Below are 24,193 nucleotides of genomic sequence, written 5' to 3'. Positions count from 1 at the left end.
CCCTGGCGGCTGAGTGGTAAAGAATCTGCTTGCCAACGCACGAGACCTGGGCTGATGGACAGTGGAGTCTGGTGGGCCACAGTCCATGGGGTCACAGAGTCTGAGGTGACTTCTTGACTAAACAACAAACAGCTACATCCTTAGACTGGCCTTCCTGCCAGGCTCTAAAGACACAATAATATTTTATTCCAAACAGATATCAAGCAAACCTTCAGGTTTATTAATAGAGGTTATACACATTTTAAAAAATAACATAAAAACAGTGATGTAATATTTTATAAGCACATACTGATAATACAGTAATGGGTCTTATGAAGTCAGATGTATTTCAATATAAACAATGAATAAACAGTGACAGTATATCTTCACTAAATTAGATCAAACGAATATAGTAACTAAATTAATAAAAACAATGTTAACTTTTACTTACAATACATACTTTTATGTAAATTATTCAATAGCATCTGGAAACAGTTTGCTCTTTTGAATAGGTAAGCACTTGTCTTACAGCTTTCTGTTTGTTTAAAATGTCAACATTTTTTCATAAGGAAAAAAGACATATATCAACATTATTTTTAATTATTTTGCTAAATACATGAGGATATTCTATACTTGATACTCATCATAGGGTTAAAAAATGCTTTTTAAAGTCATTTCGTTAACTCTTTAGAAAAGTGAATGGAAAAAATGGAGACTATTTTCCTAGATTTCAAAGCCAATTCTACTTCTCCTGCCATTTCTAATCTGACATAATTAATGCTTTTTAAAAAATCTGATTTGAGTATGTACTGAACAAAACATTGGTAAATAGTGTCCAATTAAGTCAGACTGAAGGACTTACTTTTTATCCTTAGTTGATGTTTTATTTTTTTCAATCGTTTATGTACAACTTTGCTTCCATGTTGGTACATAGACTGATGATTATATTATATACAGAATTTATAATTATCTTCCTTGAATGACACTATAATAGAACATTTCATATTCTGTGACTGAAGGACTTATTTTTAAAAACACGCTTCCTGTAATGTATTATGTTTTCGTCTCAAGTTGTAACCACAGGAAGCAGTAACCAAATGTTCAAAGTTCTTCACCTGGCAGGCTCGATGATGTGGCATTGCCTGGTGACATCTGGCTAAACGCACTTCTTTACACATTGATGCACTTCTTTAACACTTGTCGACTCTGTGTGTTGGTCCACTTTGTTATTCTCCAGAGTAGGTTTCAGTCTGACTCCACTCTGTCTGCCCAGCACCCATGCGTGCCTAGAGCACGCAATGACTGTCCACGCTTGCCCTGTAGCTCTGACTGTGACCCTTGCAGCCTAACTGCGGCAGGCAGAGGTGCCTTCCTTCTCCATTCTTAAAATAGGCAGGGAAGTCCTTTACATTCACTATCTCTTGGGATGGCACATCCTACTCCACCAACTTCTAATAAACATAAGCTCCCGGCCGACCCTTGAGGGAATCCCAGCAGAGGATAGCAAACACGTGGCCCTGGCTTGTTTCTACTGCCTGGAGTCCTTCATCTGGGGTGGGGGGTGGGGGGATGGCAAGACGCTTTGAAAGCCAACCTCAGGTCACTGGTGGGACTTCTGCTCATTCTCAGTTTACACACGTGGCGTGGAAAACAGCAAAAATGCTACCCACATCATCTTTTTCCACCCGCTTTAATAATTTTAAGAATTCAAACTTCGATATATTTAACAAGAAAAACAAAAGAACTTTGTCTACACACAGCTAGTACTAAGTCTCATCCCTCAACAATTTAAACATTGCTGTTGAACAATTTAAAAATACATTTATTTGCAAAAGCTGTGCAAGTCCAAACTGTAGAATCTCTCACTACTGACTGGCTTCTTCAGATGTTCCGAGTTGAACTCCAACCTAAACTTTGCATGTTAAATCAGAAAATCAGAGTTTATTTCCGTAGTCTCTGGTGAAAAAAGAGAGGGTTTCAAAGTGCCTACTCTATACTGTACTGCAAATGATATAAGTACATGTGTATCAATTCACACATACACACATATAATAAGTCACGTAAATATATGAAAGCAGAGACGCTTAGTTCTTGTGGTAACACTGGCAATGCTCTCTTGGAATAATGTTTTCTATTCCTGTTACTTTTGTCTGAAACCACCAAATATACAAGCTCTCCTAGGGAGGCACATATATCACAAGTTTGTTGTTTTGGATGGTGAAGGAAACACTATTTTTTTTTTGGGGTCAGGGATGAAGTTGAATCCTCAGGTGATTTGCCTTTTTAACATTTTCTTTTTAACTCAGTCAGTCCCTTTTCCTAAGTTAAGAGCTTTTTGTATAGGCTGCTGCTCAGGTTGCTAGAGCAGGTGTCCATTTTACTTGGCATCAGCTGACCGCTGCTGTTACAGCTGCTGGGATCCGAACTTTCCTTGCAGTGTAAGACAGCGGAGAGGTGCCTCTGGCACTCCGAGGAAGCATAGTAGTATATCAAGGGGTCGATGCAACAGCTTATGCTGCTGACACAGACACACAGGAGGTAGGCAAAGTAGGCGGCCTCTGTCATGGAGTCACGGGAAAGGAACGCGTAGTGGAGAAGCAGAAGGACGTTTGTGGGTCCAAAGCAAAGGATGAAGATGCAGAAGACAGCCGCCGACAGGAGCAAAGCCCGCGACTTCTTGTTCTGGTTGGCAACCGCGGAAGAGCTGAGGCATCGGATGATGGACACGTAACAGACGGTGGAGAGGATCAGCGGCACGAAGAAGAAGACGGCGGAGAAGGCGGAGAAGTAGTACGAGTAGTAGTCTTCCAGCAGCTCCTGGCTGAGCACGTCGTGGCAGGCGGTGATGTTGAGCTCCGGCACGAAGGTGGCCTGCTCCTGCAGGAGCAGGGGCGCCACCCCCGCGATGGCCACGGCCCAGATGGCCAGGCAGATGAAGGCGGCGCGCCCCAGCGTCCGCCAGGAGAGCGACTGGATGGGGTACACCACGGCCAGGAAGCGGTCCACGCTGATGGCCGTCATGAGCATGATGGAGGCGTACATGTTCCCGTAGAAGGCCGCCGTGACGAGGCGGCACAGGGCAGGCCCGAACCTCCAGTCGCTTCCGGAGAAGTAGTAGCTGATCTTGAAGGGAAGCACACACACGAACAGCGCGTCTGCCACGGCCAGGTGCAGCATGTACACCACGGCCGGCTTCTTGACCTTCATCTTCAAGACGAACACCACGACGGCCATGGTGTTCAGCGGGAGGCTGACCAGGAACACGCCCGTGTAGACCGAGGGGATAAAGACAGTGAGCCAGGCACTGGTCAGATATCCCGAGGCAGCTTTGGAGATGAACACAGGGGGTGACTTTTGGGGAGGGCTGCTTCTGTTTCCTGGGCTTATTCTGTCTTCTGTGAATTCACCTTCATTCGAGTCCTCGTCCTCTGGCAGTGGGATTTGTTCATATCCGTCATTGGAATTCCTGAGAAAGAAAGACCGGGGACCCAAAGTACCGTTTGTTGCTTCTGTCCCTGAAAAGTAAAAAAAAAAAAATTTAGATAATTAAAAAGGCAAAAGAGACAAGGAGAGAGTACACTTGACTTTGGCTTTTTGTTTCCTCCTGGGACAGTCGGTGCTAAAGAGCAGGTAACACTCAACTGGACAACAGACTTTATCTGTGTGTGTCTCTCTGTGTGTGCGCTCCATCGCATCTGACTCCGTGCGACCCCACAGGCTGTAGCCTGCCAGGCTCCTCTGTCCACGGGGATTTCCCAGGCGAGTATAATGGAGTGGGTTGCCATTTCCTTTTCTAGGGGATCTTCCCGACCCAGGGATCAAACCTGAGTCTTCTGCACTGGCAGGTGGGTTCATTACCACCGAGCCACCAGGGAAGGCCAGACTTCATCAGGGAATTAGCTAACTCAAGGTAGTGTACCACATTTTGTTTCTGGCATAAGCAAACACTTTTCAAGCTCTGCTCCTCGGAGAGATGAGGTGAACCACAGACTTTCAGAGATCTCTCCTGCAGATATTAGGACAGGCTGAGTACAGGCTGATGTGAAAGAAAAAAGCCTTGACTTCTTTTCTATGCTGGCCGCTGTCTCTATAAACAGATCACCCCAGGCTGTGTGACTTCTCTTTCCTCCATAGGCCCGCAGGTATACATTTTTTTTTTCCTTCATTTGGTTTATGGCCATCCCTTGAGATCCATTCTCCCTCATGGAAAAATCAACACAGAAAGTTGAGGGAACATCTTAAAGCTTATGGAGCTAGAGGTGACTTTGAGCAAGACTGCTGCTGCTGCTAAGCCGCTTCAGTCGTATCCGACTCTGGGCTACCCCATAGACGGCAGCCTACCAGGATCTCCCGTCCCTGGGATTCTCCAGGCAAGAACACTGGAGCGGGTTGCCATTTCCTTCTCCAATGCATGAAAGAGAAAAGTGAGAGTGAAGGCGCTCAGTCATGTCCAACTCTTAGCAACCCCATGGACTGCAGCCCACCAGGCTCCTCCGTCCATGGCATTTTCCAGGCAAGAGGATTGGAGTGGGGTGCCATTGCCTTCTCCTTGAGCAACACTGAGGGGACCCAGTTTCCATGACAGTTATCCAGGTGATAGAAGCTCTCCTTTACTAGTTTTGGCTTGTTTACACAGTAGAATGTCCCAAATCTGTCATCATCTTTGGGTCCAAACCGCAGTCCCTTAGGTTACTGTCTAATAAAACCGCAAGGCACCTACCACTTAAGTCATCTTCCCTGTCTCCCTCCTCAGTAGGTCAGTGGAGCAGCGCCAGTTCTAGGTCAGTGCCTCCCTCAACTCAGTTCCAAAATGTCACATGCATCCAAGCAGATGCCAGGCCAGCCAGGCTCTTTTGAGTGTCAACTAGAAATCACCATAAAGGCTCTGCTGCAAACACCCTTCCTTTATCACCCTCCTCCACCAAAAACATCCAGTGGAAATGTTCATCCCAGAAATGCAGCGTTTAGCTGCTGGAGCTCCACCAGCTTTTGCATCCCAGGAGTTGCACTGTCATTCTATCACTGAGGAGACTTGGACAGAGAGCCTCTGTTGGGCTTTGGGGAGCTGAAGAGTGGGGACAGAAGCCCCAGGGGGAAAAGGATGAGGCTTCTATCCCTGGGGGCGATTACCACAAAGGCTGGACACACATGTCACTCAAAAGTGAGGTCCGGGCAATGAGAACTGGCTGGAAATGAGCTAAGTACAGTGAATTTTCCAGCTTTCAGTTTTATTTTTCAGTAGTGGAACCTTCCTGCAAACAAAAACTTACACAGAAAAGCATGATGCAGTAAGAGAGAGTGCTGCTTCTAGAAGGTCCTTACCAGACCCAACTATCCCCTAGACAAAAATTACACAGACTCTGGATTCCTTTCCTCCCCGGAATCAACGACCTGAAGTTATGTAGGTTCACAGTCGTGTTGGAGAGGGGAGGGATGGGTCTTGAAAGAAAAGATGGCAACCGATGGGTTTCTGGCTTTCAGTGGCTTTTAGCTTGAGAGGAGGCCAAAGTCAGTGCCACGAAAGATAGCTGAAACTCAAATAGAAACCTCATAGTCTCTGTGGCCCAAAGAACTAGAAGACAGTGTTCAGGGCAACCACAGTCACTGGAAACTGAGGGAAGAATGCAGAAAAGAGCAAGCGGAGAGGCATAGAGAGCCGCAGAGTCCAGTGTAAATTCTGCCCCAGGTTTGGAGCACACTCAGGGGAGATGTGAAGCTGCTTTGCTATACTTAAAAGAATAGAAGAGCTGTTTGAGCTTTTTTGCTCAAGAGGAAACGTTTGCAGTTTGAGTTCAACCAAATTAACTGCCTGTTAAAGCAAAACCAGCAACACTCTTTAGAGAAATAAGACAAAATCTTGAGTGTTTACAGTAGGATAATGTTCAGCATACAGTTAAAAATCATTCGCTATAAAGAGAATCAGGAAAGTGGGACCCAGTCTCAAGAGAAAAGGACAATCAATGGAAACCAATCCCAAGATGACTCAGATGTTAGAACTAGCAGGTAAGGATTTTAAAGGGTGTGCTGCAACTATGCTTAATGAGGGAAGAGAAAGATTTCATTGAAATGAATGAAGAAATAGAAAACAGCGATGAAACCAACCAACGGAACTTCTAGAACTACAAAATAAAACACAGTAAATTGGCATCTATTTCCAAAATGAAGAGCAAACCTAGAATGGCACCAACTGGTACACAGTAGAACAGGGCCTGGTACCGAAAGCTCGAGGTCAGATGACCTCAGCAAGAGCACAAATGAACTGATCTGTGCCACAGGAAGAACAAAAATCTGCAGTGATGAGCCTGAGTGTACACAGATCGCAGCTGTTCCCTAAGGGTGGGAAATGGTTCCTATTTAACCTCCAAGTCTCTCTAGTACCCTGCCCCACAGGTAGGAGGTGTGGTCCTTAAATCGGCTTTTAGTTATAGATTTGCATTCTAATGCTGGCTCTACCCGATGACTCGGCAGTAAAGAATTCACCTGCAATACAGAAGACGCAGGTTCGATACCAGGGTCAGAAGGATCCCCTGGAGTAGGAAACAGCAACCCACTCCAGCATTCTTGCCTGGGAAATCCCATGGACAGAGGAGCCTGGAGGGCTACAGTCCATGGGGTAGCAAAAGAGTCAGACACGACTGGGTGACTGAACAACAGCAAACAAGTGGCTCTACCAGGAGTCACTTACCTCCTCTGAACTCAGTCTCAGGATCACTAAAACGGGAAGATCCAGTACCTGCCTGGCCCACAAATCTGGCAGCTTGGAGCATCACACATGAAATAAGGATATATGTCCACTTTGTAATCTTCAAAAATTAACCAGTGTGAGAAAATATTATCCTTCCCCATCACGTCAATGTAGTTTGTTTTAGAGAGCAAAAAAAAAAAAAAAAAAGCAGCAAAGAAATTAAGATGGAATCTGTCTTCCTCTTCCCTCCCTCAACATATAACCGTGTTTAGTTTTTCAATGTGACGAGGGACATGAAGAGGCTGTAAGGTACAGAGCCCCAGCATTCAGAGCCGTAAATCAAATTTCAAATTCACAACCTTTCCCTCAAGGATCACTTCCCTCCTCTTGTGATGCATCTAATTTGCTCTGTGTGTCTTGATCCACTCATGTGGGAACCGGACCCTGGTTCAGCGGCCCCCGTGGGAGGGAAGTGAGGCTACCCTCGAAGTCATGAATGTGTGGGAGGTGGAAGAACAGAAATGAATGAGTCCTGGCACTTCAGGACCACAAAGATACGTGTCCTTAAAAATGCTGACCCACAGGAACCTTAAAGTAACATGACTTTCTGCTGCAGAAAGTCCTCTGGGGGCTTGGCCAGATTGAGGACCTGTCATGTCATATACAGAGGGGAGAAAAGCACACGCATGCCTGTGTGCAACCTACATGAGCATCAGGACGTGACCCAGAGGAGGGGTACCCTGGAAAACCACGAACACTCACAACTCAACTCTTAGACGCGGTCACGTGGCCTGAACATATAAAACTGTCATTAGGCTTTGCTCCGTAGCTAGTCTTGGTTGGCCAAAAATTTCGTTTGGCTTTTTCTGTCATAGTGTACGGAAAAGCCCAAATGAACTTTATGGCCAACCCAACACTTTAGGAATCAGTATCTGTTTTCAAAAATTTCTCCTCTGACTTGGCCTTCTTGGGCAGTATGGTATTTACGACAGAAACTTTATGCCCACTCGAACATGACATTTTTATAGGCTGGAGCCCAGGAAGAATGCATAATCCTGTGATTAGATATCATTGCCTAAGGTGTCACCTTTTCTTGCCACCACAGATTTTGATATTTTGGTCTTTATGGGATTACAGGACGTCAGCAAATTTTGTTTATCTAACTGTATACCAGCATCAAAGAGAGAATAAAACCAATTCCAGGTGACTAGATAAATCCAACTAGCTTGTGCCCCTCGGGCTGAAATTTGAGTTTGGGAATCTTGCTTTTACTTTAGTCCCAGGTCAAGGAGAAAGTGCCTGTCAGCAGATCAAAAATGCCTGTAACCATCTGTGTTTTTATTGGTAAGTTATGGCTTAAAGGGATTGGGGGCAGGAGGAAAAGGGTACGACAGAGGATAAGATGGCTGGATAGCATCACCAACTCAATGGACGTGAGTTTGAATGAACTCCGGGAGATGGTGATGGACAGGGAGGCCTGGCATGCTGCAATTCATGGGGTCGCAAGGAGTCGGACATGACTGAGCGACTGAACTGAACGCTTAAAAAAACACCTAGGACAAGTCCTAAAATTGATCCTCATATTTGTTGCAAAAGTTTCACTTAATTCAGGTTTCTTGAAATGGCTCTAGAGTAATTTTGATTGTTGAACATAGAATATTGCTAATGAGTTTGAATGTGGACTCTCTAACTCTGGAGACTTTCAGAAATTGTAAGTCAGGCACGGCACTTTTTCTGACTTTGACGAGATCTGGCCTAGAAGCAGAGTGGTGCCCAGATGTTCTCTCAAGGTCCCTCATGATCCTTGGATTTATACCATGTCAGCCTCCCAGAATATGCCAGCTTTAGTTCTGACTCAGAGCTCTGGCCTAGAGGGCTCACCCTTGGTGGGTTAAGAAATCAGAAATCCCAGGACCTTGCCTACATTCATAGAGGATAGCTGTACCCTGCACTTCTCCACCAGTGACTCAACACTATAGGCTAAAGAGCAATCAAAAAGGGGGTGATGGAAGAATGATGGAAACATACTAACTCCAAGCAGAAAACAACATGAGTGGGATACTCCACGGTCTCAGATGGAACCACGCATTAGGAAAAGAACTGCTCCTTAAAGAAACTGCTGGTGCCAGATGTGGGGGAGGAAGTGCCCAAGACGAGCCCTGAATATCTTCAAAGAACATTAGGGTCAGGTCAGAAAGACTCTGAAGTCAGTCCAAGAGCCCTTCCCAGTGGCCAAAGATCATTAAGAGAATAATGACAGAAATGCATGGAAATGTGGGAGAAATGCCATATTTGTTAAGATCTATTAGAAAAGGCAGAGGAACCAGAGATCAAATTGCCAACATCTGTTGGATCATCGAAAAAGCAAGAGTTCCAGAAAAACGTCTACTTCTGTTTTATTGACTATGCCAAAGCCTTTGACTGTGTGGATCACAATAAATTGGAAAATTCTGAAAGAGATGGGAATAGCAGACCACCTGACCTGCCTCTTGAGATATCTGTATGCAGGTGAGGAAGCAACAGTTAGAACTGGTCATGGAACAAGAGCCTGGTTCCAAATAGGGAAAGGAGGATGTCAAGACTGTCTATTGTCACCCTGCTTATTTAACTATATGCAGAGTACATCATGAGAAACGCTGGGCTGGAAGAAGCACAAGCTGGAATCAAGATTTTCGGGAGAAATATCAATAACCTCAGATATGCAGATGACACCACCCTATGGCAGAAAGTGAAGAGGAACTAAAGAGCCTTTTGAAAGTGAAAGAGGAGAGTGAAAAAGTTGGCTTAAAGCTCAGCATTCAGAAAACTAAGATCATGGCGTCTGGTGCCATCACATCATGGGAAATAGATGGGGAAACAGTAGAAACAGTGTCAGACTTTATTTTGGGGGGCTCCAAAATCACTGCAGATGGTGACTGCAGCTATGAAATTAAAAGATGCTTGCTCCTTGGAAAAAAGTTATGACCAAACTAGACAGCGTATTAAAAAGCAGAGACATTACTTTGCCAACAAAGGTCTGTCTAGTCAAAGTTACGGTTTTTCTAGTAGTCATGTATGGATGTAAGAGTTGGACTATAAAGAAAGCTGAACGCCAAAGAACTGATGCTTTTGAACTGTGGTGTTGGAGAAGACTCTTGAGAGAGAGGAAGGAGATCCAACCAGAGGATACTAAAGGAAATCAGTCCTGAGTATTCATTGGAAGGACGGATGCTGAAGCTGAAACTCCGATACTTTGGCCACTTGATGCAAAGAGCTGACTCATTGGAAAGGACGCTGATGCTGGGAAAGATTGAGGGCAGGAGGAGAAGGGGACGACAGAAGATGAGATGGTTGGATGGCATCACCGACTCAATGGACATGGGTTTGAGTAAGCTCTGGGAGTTGGTGATGGACGGGGAGGCCTGGCGTGCTGCAGACCACGGGGTTGCAAAGGGTCAGACACGACTGAGTGACTGAACGGATGAGTTCATAATTATACTTCAAGGAAAATAAAACCTTTTTGGGTCACTTTTGAGTGAAATGAGGGGACCCAGTATGAAAATTGGTAAATAAAGACCAGATTCAGCATTTATCTTGCCTTTTCTATATTGAAAATATTTTGGGGAAGCCAAATAGTCAATGAAGGAAACTTCTACTTTATAAAATAATCCCAGCTTATAAACATAGAAACAATGACAGATTTAGAAATGCATCTTGAAGTGCTTAATGAAATAAGATTTAGTCCAAAGATTATTAGTCTCTTAAAAAAAAAAACGTGAGGTGTAAGGATAGGGTAGGTGATAGGAACTCTCTGATAACTGGGTCACCTGACCACACCCGAGTCCACTGCGTAACCTTAAGGTCTCAAAAAGAGAGACAGGACTTTTCCGGTGGTCCAGGGGCTAGGATCTGCGCTCTCAGTGCAGGGGACCTGGGTTCAATCTCTGGACAAGGCACTAGATCCCATATGCGACAACTAAGACTGGTGTAGCCAAACAAATTAAAAACAAACCACAGGTGATGTAACAGGTGTGTGCACACCACCACTAGGTCAGGCAGTCTTGGAGAAAAACCAAATAAATCAGGTTAAGCCTCCAAATGGACCACGTTATAGCAAACGCATAGGAGAGAAAGGCATGCTGAACAGCCCTGCTGCATAGACCCAGTATGTAATAGGAAAGTCTAGAAGAGGGATGACCCAGTTTCTCTGACACAGAGCCTTGAAAAAAGAGGAGAGGGAAAACCATCACAGATTAAAAGAGACTTAAGGATACATCAACCTAATGCAGCAGCGGACCTCATCTGATCCCAATTCAAATAAACCAAGTATTTATGAGACAGTCAGTGAAATGCGAACACTGAGCATTTGAATAGTTACAATATTAAGAAATTGTTGTTCAGTCATTTTAGGTGTTAGAACGTCATTGTGGTTACATGAAGAAAAGAGTTCTTATCTCTAAGGATATATATTTACACATGAAAAGATACCGTGTGTCTGGGATTTGCTTTAAAATTGTCCATTTGGAGAGGAGGAAAGTGAGGATACAGATAAAGCATATAGAAGGTAATTATACTGCCCACTTTGGGTAGCTTTGAAAATTTCCATAATGAAAAGTGAAAAATAAAAGAAGAAAAACATTTTATGCACATTTACTAGCCACCAAAAACTAAAGACAAGTTTTCTTTTGCGTTTCTCTTTCGTGTTAGTTTTGAAGGGCAAAAGGTGCTTGACTGTTTGTGTGAACACAGCTTTCCACTGAAAGAATTCATGTGATACCAGTCCTTCCAAGACGTTTCTGGTATACGGAGGGTGCGGGTATGAAGAACACATTTGTTGAGCAGTTACTTTGTGCTCAATATTTCACTTACCTACCTCATGTAACCCCAGTATTTTTATGAGATAAGCATGACAGCGCCTATTTTACATGGGTGCACAGAGAGGCTAAGTGACTGATCCAACGCCCCACAGGTAGAAAGCGGGGCAGCCGGGGCCTGAGCCACATCTGCCAGGTTCTGAAGCTCATGCTCTTTGAACACCACTTACCCTGTCTCTTCAAAAAAGCTGTGAATTCAGGACCTACTCCTGAAAGGACGCTTTTCTTCTCTAGCATTTCAGCAAACAATCTGCCCACCCTTCGGAACTATACACAGCAACTGGGACACAGCCGTGTGAGGATGTGAGTTCGGCCGATGATGGGCACAGCTATTGCTTGGGAATCACAAGTCCTGCTGACCTTGGCGACACGCCAACTGTGTGCCAACAACCCGGCCCTCACAGACAGGACAGATGTAGCAAGAGATGGTCAAGGACAAAACAGAGAAAGAGATGTTTAGAATACTGCTTCAGATGAGGCAGAAGCAAGTCAGTGAGCAAGCAAATGAACAAGAATCTCTGCTGAGGACAAGCCAGCATTACAGAGTAAAATAAACCCTGACTGCAGAGTGAAGACGGGGCGGCCCCTGGCCCTCCCACACTCTGGAGCAGGCAGGGAGCATCGCAAAGCAAACATGGGGGGAAGCCAGGGGCATACAGGAAGCAAGGCTAACCAGAAAATGTAAACACCAGAGTGCCCGACACCACTGCAGGCGCTGGAACGTGTGTGGGGCCCCCTCCTGAAGGCCAGGGCCCGACTCAACTCGTGGGGTCAGAAGACTAGCAGGGCCTCTGGGAAGGACGCTGATCCTGGCTCTCCCCATTCCTCCAGGCCCGTTCTCCACCCAGAGGGACAGGCGTGGGGATACCGCTCTCTACAGGACGCCGAGCTGACAGGAAAACTAATTTACAGTAAAGGATGTTTATAATCACTGATTTCCCCAGAACCAAACGTTTCCACACCCCCACCCCAACCCCACCCAAGTCCTACTGCAGCTTGTAAACCCCAACTGAAAGAAGCTACGTTCTAGAGATGATAGAAACGGTCATAAAGAGCACTTCCTGGAAAGCAGAACTCTTCTTGTAAGGCCACATAAGCTTCAGTTCTGCTGACGGCCGCAGGACAGCGTGCTGCGCCTGCTGCGCCAGTGTTCAGATGATGCTAGAGACTTGACGCTGCTTATGAAATCAATGCACGGGACTGTAACAAGCTTTTAAAAAAACAGAATCTTATAGAAAATGTCAGAACGCATAGCACAAGGTAAAGCTAAGTACTGGTTGGGATAACTTTTGTTACTGTACACCGTGACTGTCCCTGGGCATTTATTGAAAATACAGGCAGCAACTGTGTCATCATGTAAAGCATATTCCTTAGAGTCCTTACTGCTGATCAGCAAAAAAGAAAACACTGGAAAACGCTCCTCTATAATACACAATGCCTGAGTTTTAATCCACCACAGACTTGAAGTGTAACTAGATGAGACTAGATTAGGTCCTTTCCTGAAATTCAATACATTTGAAGTGCAAATTTCAGATTATTCCTGTTATTTCCAAAAGCAGGCTCTTTTGAAAGCAAATAAAGGTCTGTAATGGCCTGGTAAGTGGCCAAACATCACTGGATGCCTTGGGATGGAGAAAGAGGCGGCATCACTTCATGGGTTTTTCCAAGCACCATCCCAAGGTAAGGGCTTCCCTGGTGGATCAGTTAGTAAAGAATCTGCCTGCAACGAGAAAGACCTGGGTTCGATCCCTGGATTGGGAAGTTCCCCTGGAGAAGGAAATGGCAACCCACTCAAGTTTTCTTGCCTGGAGAATCTCCATGGACAGTGGAGCGGGCGGGCCACAGTCCATGGGATCACAAAGAGTCAGACACAACTGAGCGACTAAGCACACACACATCCCAAGGTCAATGTGGGAGAGGTTGTCTGGGGGAAGCTTGGTCTAGACAGAGAACTGTGTATTCTGACAGTCTGGGGCATAAGCATGAGGAGGTGAACAGCAGAATGAAATAAACCACAAAGTAGGGAAACAAACAGAAAATTCTCAGTGTCGAAACTGGAGTCCTGGATACTGTCATCCTAGTCAACAGTAAACCCAGGCTGGGGTTCCTGATGATCCTTCTGGGGTTCTGTGAGTATCCCACAGTAAAGGGGATACAATTCCCCAGATACAAAAGGCTACACACGATATGATTCCATTCATGTGTGGAAATACGCAGAAGTGGTGAACCCAGAGCAAATCAGTGCTGCCAAGAGCTGGAGGTAGGGGATGGGGCTGAGCGCGTGATGGTGACCGGGTTTCTTTTTGAGGTGATGAAAATGTTTTGGAACTAGATAGAGGCGGTAGGTGTACCACACTGTAAATGTGCTAAACGCTACTAACTGTAAACTTAAAAATAGTTAATTTTATTCTATGTAGATCCTACCTCAATTTTGTTTAATTATTTTTATATCTATAGAGTTAATTTCGGAGAAGGCAATGGCACCCCACTCCAGTACTCTTGCCTGGAAAATCCCATGGATGGAGGAGCCTGGTGGGCTGCAGTCCATGGGGTTGCGAAGAGTCGGACATGACTGAGCAACTTCCCTTTTACTTTTCACTTTCATGCATTGGAGAAGGAAATGGCAATCCACTCCAGTGTTCTTTCCTGGAGAATCCCAGGGACGGGGGAGCCTGGTGGGCTGCCATCTATGGGGTCGCACAAAGTCGGACACGACTGAAGTGACTTAGCAGCAGCAGAGTAATTTTGATATTAATGTTATTTCCCAGTTTGGTCCTCTTTATTTCTTCCGGTGGGTTCCAACTGTCATGCAGCATCAGTCCCTAACTCTAATATATCTTCATTCCGTGCCCCTCCTCCGCACTGTGTGTCAAAGAAAGACTGCACTTCTGCGTCATATGCTCAATCACACAATCTTATATTATTTAATGCAATTATTTAAAAATTCTTTTCACTCATTCCAGTGTAATCTTTTTATACAGTTTTGAAAGGTTACTTTCCATTTAAAATTATTACAAAATACTGGCTACATTCCCTGTGTTGAACAATACTGACCTCAATTTTAGAAGCAGAGGAAGACAGGAGGGAAGGAAGGAGGGAGAGGAGGAAGGAGGAAGAGAGGGAAAGAAGGGAGGAAGGGTGAGTTTCAAGGGAAAAGAAGGATGTGTGTCCAGAATGAGAGTGAGACAAGAGAAATGCAGGGTCCTAGGGACTCCAGGGTCTCAGCGGAACTCCAACTCAGGCTCAGCTGAGTCCGTTTGAGCGGGGACAGGACAGGAGTGAGCTGCCTGAGAGAGGAGAGAGGGGCAGCAAGGGCACAGGGAAGCGACGGCCGGAAGCAGGCTGGCAGAGGAGGAAACTCAGCTGATGAGGAGCTGCAAGTCAGGGCTGACAGCACACTCGTCTGTTTAGACATAAAAGGTAGAGAAATGCTGAGCTAGAAAGAAGGGAGGGCACAGACATGCTGAACTGAAAAGGAGGAGGCAGGGCTGGAAGGGCAACCAGCAGAGATGACGTGAGAGGATTCCTGAGGAGGGGCCAGAGCGCCTGGCACCTGTCCTCACACGCAGGAAGCGTGGGCCAGCCGCAGGACGTGTCCTGTGAACACAGTGCCCCAGTCACCAAGGAGCCAATGAATGGAAAAAAGCAGCACGGGAAGGGGGAAGTTTTACGTGATTTAGATGCTAGGGTAGAAAACGACTTGCTGATTCATAAGAAATTTGACTTTCAGAGGTTTCTGCTTGGCTTCAAGCAGCTTCACTGTCTCGTTTTGTGTCGTTTGTTGGGCGGAAGATCACAGCCTCTCAGTAACGGCCAATTAACCTACACATTCAGGGTCTAGTCACAGACTGCCTTATCACCTGCATCAGAGAGGAAAAGCAGGGCACCACAGTCGATGCATCTACGTTTACTAAACACCTCTGTGTGCTGGACCTGGGCTCCCCAGCCAACGGGGCCCAGACTCTGCCTTCCGGGATCCTGGGAAACACAGCAGGATTATTGCTCTGCTGTCAGAGGGGCTGGGGGGTCCGGATGGCTTCCTCTTCATAGTGGACAGTAGAGAAAACTGCACTTAGTGGAAAAGGCCTCTGGTCAAATCTCAGTTTCACTTGTAATTGCACTTGTGACTTAACCATTTGGGGGCCTCAGTTTTTACCTGTAGAATGGGGATGGCATCTACTCAAACGGTGGATACAGGAGTAAGTAAAATAGTGTCTGTAATGTATCTAGGCAGGGTGTTGGCTGTAGTAGGTTCTTGACATAAAGTACCTGTTTTTAATGAAATGTGAACAAGTAGGGTGTGGGAAGGGCATTCTGGCCAGAGGAATAGCCTGGGGACAGAAGCCAGAGAAAGCATAGCTCCTGGTGGAACTACAGGGTGGGGGCTGGGTGAAGTACAGGTAATGTGATAGATTACGTAACAGGGGAGGCTCAGTAACAAGGGAGGCTGGGCAGAGGCTGGGGACCCATCCTGCAAGGGAAGAGGCACCTTCGTCTATACTGAGAAACTGAGCTTGACTTTGTGGGTAGGAAGGCAGTGCATGGACTCTCCCACCTGACCCCCTCTGCCACAGTCACCATCAGCGCTTCTGGCACCTTTTACTCTCCAGACCTTCATAGAATCAACGGGCATCACTTCTAGGACACTGACTCGCTTTGATGAGAGAGTCTCACTTATACCGCTTGGACAAAGGAATGTAAACTGGTTAATGAACTCAGGAATTTCTCAAGTATATGCTGAGTGAACATCTGTTCTAGATGCCAAAGGGATAAATGGAAGTTTATAATCTTTGCTGAGGGATGACAGACCCACAAAGTGGAAAAGCCACTTTGCAGGAAAAGCCAAAACAAGTGGGGACAAGTCTGAGAGTGCTTTGAGAAAGCTCAAACTGGTGGGCAAGGCTTGTCCTGGAAGGATTTCTTATGACTGGGGTCTTTCGATTCCTTCCATCAGATAAAGGTGGTTAAGACACGCATTGTTTAGGATTGCAGGTGCACAGTGATAATAAAAAGCAGACCTATTTTCGGTTGATTTTATGGGGCTTAAAACTCTCCAAAGACAACTGCTGCTGCTGCTATGTCGCTTCAGTCATGTCCGGCTCTGTGCGACCCCATAGACGGCAGCCCACCAGGCTCCTCCGTCCCTGGGATTCTCCAGGCAAGAACACTGGAGTGGGTTGCCATTTCCTTCTCCAATGCATGAAAGTGAAAAGTGAAAGGGAAGTCGCTCAGTCATGTCCGACTCTTCTCGACCCCATGGACTTCAGCCCACCAGGCTCCTCCGTCCATGGATTTTCCAGGCAAGAGTACTGGAGTGGGGTGCCATCGCCTTCTCCATCCAAAGACAAGGTCCTACCTATTTCTTGCATCCAGGATCCCCTCCTCCTTTTGGAATTTAGGTACACTGTCTCTGAGACTTAGTTTCAGAATTGGAAAAAGGGGATAAGCATGTGAGGGGGTGAAATGAGACAATGTGTAGTGAAAACGCCTCTGGGCCCAGGGTTAAACACACAATACAACACTTAACAAGAGTGCCTTTTCTTTCTCATCCTCTTTTCTTCTCTCTCTCATGAAGTGATCCCAGAATCCGGGGTAGATGAATTGGCCAATGTTATTCAACTCTATCTATAGCAGCGTCTTAGCATGCACCATTCAGGTGGATGCGTGTAACAAGCGTGGGGAACAGCAGTCTGAACGTCACTTCCTAACAAGAGGCCAAAAACCTTCCCAGGGAATCCACTGAGAAGAAAGGTGACACATTGGCCGCAGCATCTGTATAAACCTATTCTCTACCTCACCATCCAAATCTCAGACAAAAATCTGTGTTCTTAAGAGTACATCCCAGAATAAATCTATAAAGTGATATCTGACATCAGTGTCACCATGCACAATTTTTCTGGCGTTCTCTGCTTTCCCAAATATCGCAAGAGATAACCTGCGAAGTTGCTGCAAAACCTTGGGCTCCTGTGTGGGCCTCTCAGGGTTCTGAAAAGCCTCACCTCCAAACTCACCCTGAGCAAAGATGGAGAGCAGAGAAACCAGTTTCTGTGTGTTTCTGTCACCTCTCCGTCTCCAGCTGCCTGTATTCCTTCCAAGTTGCGAAAACAATACAGAGTACACAGTGTTTCACAGATAAGGAAAACAGCTAGCATTTGTTACTACTTGGAATAAAAGAAGCGGTCAGAAAGCTTACAAAGTTGTATCGTTATAAAGAAATAAAAGCATTTTCCCCATCCCTTTCTATCTAGGTTCTTTCCAGGCAACAACGTTTCTGCCCTGTTTTTTTAAGGGAGAGAGGCTGGAAAATACATTTATTCGCTCAGACAGCCAGATACTTAAAAATACACGCAGGGCACAGTAATAAATGTATTCTAGGTGAGAAACCTCCGTCTCCCAGCAGATCAGAAATTGAAATGGTTTCATCCCTCAGGGGCTGAGGAAGCCGTTTGTGAGGAGCTGGATTGTTGCCTCAACTCGCTTGGAAGACTGGGTCCTAGGAAACAAGCAAACAAAGCCCGCCGACCACCGCCTCGTGGCGATCTAGCTATCACTCGGTATCCCGCACCACGACCACCCGATACAAGGCCTGTCTGTGCCCGGCGGGGCGGCAGGTCCTGATTCTCCACTGAACGGGCCACGGGACCAAGCTTTTCTCTACACCCCTTTCCTCGCCTTCAAAATGTGCAAGAAAAGCCGTATGAACAAAACAAAACTTCAGCGGGAGCGGTTCTCCACCTCGTCTTGGCGGGGGGGAAAAAAAAAAAACCCGGACCGGCTATTGGTGGAGCAACGTGAAACCCCTTTCTTTTCGGGGTGGTCCTGGGAGGAACAGGCCCCGCAGTGACAACAAATGCAACGAGGTGCCTCGGCTTCCCCCAGTCAGCCCGAGCCCTCCTCGTCCATCTCCCACACCCTGCACGCTCCAGAAGTCGGTGCAGAGAGGTCCGGGCCGAGCCCGCAGCGGGCTCCCGGAGAAGGGGCGGTCAGGGGGTACCCCCGGGGTCCCGCGGAGGCGCGGGGCTGCGGGACCGGACCGGAGGGGAGTTCGGGGCCCACGCTCACCTGGTCTGGGGCCTCGGATGCGGGCCGACATCAGGGGGCTGCACAGACCGAGCCCCGCGGCCCAGAGCAGCAGCCACCGCGGCCCCATTGTCCCGGGGCTCCGCGCGCTCGGCGGGGCCGGGGCGGCGCGGCTCGGGGAGGCTGGCCCGCCGCCCGCAGGCTCGGGCAGCACGCGCGGAGTCTAGAGGTGGGCCGCGCGGGCAGACGGAGCGCTGGGCTCTGGGCAGGATGAGGCAGGTCGGCGCGTCCGGCGGTGCCGGTCGGGAAAAAGGGCCCCGGGGGGCGCGGGCGGGGGCGGGGCGCGCGAGCGCCGGGCCGGGAAGGGCGCCCCCCGGCGGCCAGTGTGCGCCTCGGCGCGGCCGCCGCCCGCCCGCGGTCCCTGCGCCGTCGCCGGGCCAGCAGGGGCTCGGCCATCCAGCCGCCCCTCCTCGCGCTCAGGGCCGCCCGCCCCGCGGGGGAACCCGAGTGAGAAGTCGTTACCTCGGCCCGTCGACGTGGGCCCGCGAGCTATCAGCCGCTCACCGGGGAGCACGGACTTGAGCGGAGAACCTCGGGTCGCGGCCCCCACCAGCCCGTCCCTCCCCGGGCCCGACTCAGGCCGAGCGCTGCGCCGCATCGGGAAACGCGGGAGCTTGGCCACAAGTGTTAAAGCGACTTGTGCTTTTGTAACTTGGGGTTAGTGGATTTGGAAGTTTATACTGTCGATACAGGGTGGCCCGCGGGTGAGAAGAAGCTTTTCGCTTTGAACAGAATTTTTGACGCTTCTTACTCGCTGGCCTTGATTTCGCCCCTTAGATATTTCATAGGTCGGGCACTTCGTTCCTTGACAGGCGGGCTGCGAGTGGGTATAGAATCGTCCGGTCCCAGGAGCCGCTTCTCCGCCCTGGCGCTCGGCGCGGCTGCAGCTCTTGGCTCTAACCCGAGCTCAGCGGAGGCGCGCGCCGGCTCCACCTGCGCCGCGGTGCCCGGAGGCGGGCGGGCTCGTGAGGAAGGGCCGCCCGGGAGCCCAAGCGCCCGGGTGACTCTTGAGGCCGCTCACACTTTCCCTGGTTTGATAGTGGCCAAATTCAAGGCGCAGGGCGGAGATCCTCGGGCCTCCGGCCGGGGCCCCCTGGAGGACGAAGCCCCGCGGGCAGCAGCGGGCCGACGATTTCGTGAGAGCGTATCTGCTGAGCGCGTCTTTCAGACCGCAAAGGGAAACGGGTCCCCTCAAAAGGCCCTTTCTGGGAAAGCTTGCCCGCAGCCCCTTCTCCTGCCAGATGTGGGGATGTGTTCTGCACCCTGGGGCTGATAAACTGCTGTTGAGACTTGTCGGGTTTCTAAGCTTTTTAAAAAGCTATTCCTCGAGGTGAGCCCTGAAACCTAAACCCGCCAAGACCATCTGGTTCTTCCTGTGTCCCCTCATCGTTCTCAGCGCACAGCGCCCTGTTGTACACAGACGCTGCTCAGTAAATTACTGAATAACCTAACTAAATAATGCTATTAAAAATGCTCATTCAGTTCTCCAAGGAAAATATATCCAAGAGTAGATGTAAACCATAAAAATTGCTTGCTTCTCCACCCTATCGACATACTATTTTTCAGCATCCCTCCCTAAGATGCCATTTGGTTTTAAAAAGTCATTTTAAGTACCACAAGCAAGAAAAAAAAATGCTGCCAGTTAAACTGTGACATACCTTCGCTTGTAAGAAACACCTCAATTTCAGGACTGTTTAAACACGAAGAGAACATCTCAGAATCAATGGTGGTGGTTTAGTCGCTAAGCCCAACCCTTGCAATCCCATGGACGGTAACCCATCAGGCTCCTCTGTCTACGGGATTTCCCAGGCAAGCATACTGGAGTGGGTTGTCATTTCCTTCTTCAGGAGATCTTCCTGACCCAGGGATTGTACCTGAGTCTCCTGCATTGCAGGAGGATTCTTTACTGACTGAGCCCCCAGAATCAATGAAATACAGTGTTAAGTATAAAATTAACACGTGCAGCCAAATATAACAGTTCAAGGATATAACATGAAAAGTATCTTCAGCCTTCCCTTCTAAGAACCACATCTGGATGATGACCACTGTTCAAAGTTTCTGTCCATTACTCAAGAAACTGTAATCACATACAAGTATATATGTATGTGAAAGTGAAAGTCTGCTCAGCCATGTCTGACTCTTTATGACCCCATGGACTCCATGGAATTCTCCAGGCCAGAATACTGGAGTGGGTAGCCTTTCCCTTCTCCAGGGGATCTTCCCAACCCAGGGATCGAACCCAGGTCTCCCACATTGCAGACAGATTCTTTACCAGCTGAGCCACAGGGGAAGCCCATGTATGTATGTATAGCCTTGAAAATGAAATAACACTCTGAGCGCAATTTTAAATTTTATCTGTTTCATTGGTGGAAAATGTTTTTTAACCATTTTCTAAAACTGTGAAGTTTAAAATAACTTTTTCTCTCTTTTTTTTCCCCCCTTAGTTATTAGAACAGAGCCTGGTAGGCTATAGTCCGTAGGGTCACACAGAGTCAGACGTGGCTGAAATGACTTAGCACATTAGAACAGAATGTACCTCTAGTGACAAAAAAAAGAGCTTCAGAAATAATGAAATGCTCAAGTTCTTTGTGCATATCAACTGAAATATCTTTTAGGGTGGGACTGAAATACACTGAGCAAAGAAGAGTGGAACAGAATGAGCTATTTCCTCCTCACTTGAGTATTTTCTAAAGATTGTGGATTGCTAATTGAGCAGCCACCAAAAATTGAGCTTGCCTTCAAAAACTTGCCTTCAGAAACAGTGGTTTTGACTTATAGCACACACAAATGCAGGCTCCTGGACCCCATCCAAGGCCTGTGAAATCAGATTCTACATTTTTACAAGGACCCTCAGGTGATGGGTAGTATCTGAGGGGTTTCAGACCAAAGTTTTCAGTAACAACATTCTAAGACAGGAAGATCCCCTGAAGGAGGGCATGGCGATCCACTCCAGTATTCTTACATGGAGACTCCCATGGACAGAGGAGCCTGGTGGGCTACAGTCCATGGGGTTGCAAAGAGTCAGGTACGACTGAAGCAACCAAGCATGCCTGCATGCACATTCTAAGACAGGGTTCTCAAACACCTGGATCGGAATCACCAGGCAGGCTTGATAATCCCCCTACCCCCATGGTCAAGTTCCATTGCTAGGTTCACTGGGTCTGGGAAACGGACTGAAAATTTACGTTTTTAACCAGATCCCAGGTGATGCCGAGGCTGCTGGGGACACACCTGAAAACAACTGCTTTGAGGGAGAAAAAGAATTGAACAGGATTCCAAATGTTTTAGTTTTCTTGAAATGATATGATGTTTCAAGCATAGAAAACTACAGAACCTAATACCCATGGCATTTACATATACAGTATTAACATTTTTTCTCTACACTTTTCTGAGTCCATTCTTTTTCTCTCCTCAGAAGAGTAACTTTCTCATCCAAGTTATTGCACTTATAGTATAGTTGTGTTTCCCCTCAAATTTTTTTTTTCAGTATAGCTCTGTATGTTTTAAATATTTACACAGAGTAACATACTTTAAGAATATTTTTGCAGTTTGTGTTTTTTGAAATTTACCTATATGATACATGTATATTTAATTTTTTAAACCTATAGCATTTTCTTATATTATATACCACATTTTATTCTTCTAAAGCCACCTATTTTATCTATAGTTTTGACCTCACTTTCATTCCTTATATAATGTATTTTTGCTTTTTTTCCCTTTAATGGAAATGACCAGTTTTTTTAAATGCCCATCTTGTTTTGTTGCTTTTATTGTTTATTTTTTGTATCCTTAATTTTCATACAGGCTTTAAAAATTTCCCTCTTTCAACTTCCTTTGGATTTACTCTCAATTCTCCTAACTTTTTGAACCGTTTAGCTTAATCTTCACTTCTCCCTGCATTTTGTAAGTTTTGATATGCATCTCAGGTATCAATATGTATAAACATATGCATCTCAGGTATCAATATGTATAAACATATGCATTGCAGGTATAAATATTTTGTCAACTTCATTTTACCTTCTTCAATTTGTAAGTTATTAGAAGTTTTGATTAATTTCCAATTTTGTATTATGGTCTGTTGGTGATATGCTGTTTTCTCTACAAAAATTCATGTATTTGTGTGCTCTTTAGAGCTTCTTGCAAAACAGATCAATCCCTTTACTTCATTTGTTCCCTGTTACCCATACCAAAATATTTTTGTTGTCAGTTTTAGAGCAAATACAGGCAGCTTCCCCGGATCATCAAATTAACCTAACCAGAGGTGGCTACCCAGCATGTTAATATTCCCCAGAAATGAAATCTCATTTGCAGCATTACGCGCATCACTCACAACCACTTTCTAGTGGTTCCCAGTTTCATTTTCTTTGAACTTGTCTGGCACTAAAATGAGTCACTAGCTGCCCTCTCATAGTGTTTTTGGTATTTAATAGTGTGTTTAAAACAAACATGCTATACAAATGGTGAAAGTTTTAAGCCCAAGATCCCATGAAAGCAGTTTTATTTAAACCCATTAGATGACCTACCTGCTTCAGCTATTCCACTTACCCCTCCTCCGTCTGAAGCCCTCTAGGGACAACACTATATCCTGAGAACTTGCCTTAGTAATTTCCTTTTGGAAGCTAATGGTGATGATATCCAGGCTTCTACGGTGTAAGATCAAATTGTATTCAGATTAGATATTCGATTCTCCAGGTGTTGTGCAGATATCTGTACATTTGTTTTTTAAGCAAATAGTCGATCTGTAATCAAGGAATCCTATTTCCGCCTTTTGTTGACACAAACCTCCATTGGTATTCGGGGTTTAGAAGTAAAGTTAATCATTTCTAGCAGGTCAACAAGGCGTTTCCACTAATTACACCATGGACAGAATGGTAGCCTATCCTAGTGGGTTGGGGCGCTAGGACAAGGTCAAATTTGGTATTTATTCAAAAGAAACATCAGAAACTTGTTCCAAGTTATATAAGGTGAACTCAGTATCTTTCACTTCTCATATCTGTTCATTTCCCTTCTGAATTAATGAGGATTCTCTGGAGAAACAGAATCAATAGGATATATGGAGATAAATATGTAACAGGAGATTTCTTATTGGAACTGGCTCATATGGTTATGGAAACCAAGAAGTCCCACTGTGATCTGTAGTCTGTAAGCTGGTAACCAGAAAAGCAGTGGTATAATCCAGTGAGTCCAAAGGCCTGAGAACCAGGGGGAAGTGATAGTGTAGTTTCCAGCCTGAGACCTGGGGGGCTGCTGGTGTTAAGTCTCAGAGTCTGAAGGCTTGAGAACCAGAAGCTCTGGTGTCCAGGGCAGAAGACAGATGTTTCAGCTCAAGAAGACAAAGAGGGGGGAAAAAAATAAATAAATAAAGAGAATTTCCTCTTCCTGCACCTTTTTGTTCCTTTTGGGCTCTTAACAGATTGGATGATACTTGTCCACACTTGTGAGGGTGATTTTTATTTATCTGGCTTTGCTGAGTCTTAGTTGTGGCATTGTGGGGTCTTTAGTTGTGGCACATGGGATCTAGTTCCCCAGCTAGGAATCACACCTGGGTTCTCTGCATTGGGAATGTGGAGTCTTAGCCACTGGCCCACCAAGAAAG

General features: G+C 46.3%; 1 protein-coding gene across 5 annotated transcripts; it reads right to left on the bottom strand.

The window, feature by feature from the left end:
• Positions 1-199: 199 nt before the first annotated feature.
• F2R (coagulation factor II thrombin receptor) lies at positions 200-23,184 on the bottom strand. 5 transcript variants are annotated; one of them, XM_042251992.2, is made up of 2 exons: positions 20,256-23,184; positions 200-3,494 (listed from the first exon to the last, which is right to left on the bottom strand). In XM_042251992.2, the coding sequence occupies exons 1-2, from the start codon at positions 20,308-20,310 to the stop codon at positions 2,299-2,301; spliced, it is 1,251 nt and encodes a 416-aa protein (XP_042107926.1). In that variant the 5' UTR covers positions 20,311-23,184; the 3' UTR covers positions 200-2,298. The 5 variants fall into 5 exon arrangements, with proteins under 5 accessions (XP_042107926.1, XP_042107927.1, XP_060274742.1 ...); XM_042251993.1 differs by having other exon boundaries at positions 23,121-23,184; XM_060418759.1 differs by having other exon boundaries at positions 23,143-23,184.
• Positions 23,185-24,193: the final 1,009 nt, after the last annotated feature.

Source organism: Ovis aries, chromosome 7 (assembly GCF_016772045.2).
Source record: "Ovis aries strain OAR_USU_Benz2616 breed Rambouillet chromosome 7, ARS-UI_Ramb_v3.0, whole genome shotgun sequence".
In the NCBI taxonomy this organism is placed as follows: domain Eukaryota; kingdom Metazoa; phylum Chordata; class Mammalia; order Artiodactyla; family Bovidae; genus Ovis; species Ovis aries.
The sequence above is the reverse complement of the archived record's forward strand: the minus strand, read 5'-3'. Positions and strand labels throughout refer to the sequence as shown.

What these genes read in the sequence shown, in the direction of transcription:
- F2R (XM_027971471.3), bottom strand. Translation starts at nt 18,667, where the DNA reads ATGGGGCCGCGGTGGCTGCTGCTCTGGGCCGCGGGGCTCGGTCTGTGC. An exon ending in CATCCGAGGCCCCAGACCAG is followed by an intron (nt 3,495 to 18,579) that starts GTGAGCGTGGGC and finishes TTTACTTTTCAG; the next exon opens with GGACAGAAGCAACAAACGGT.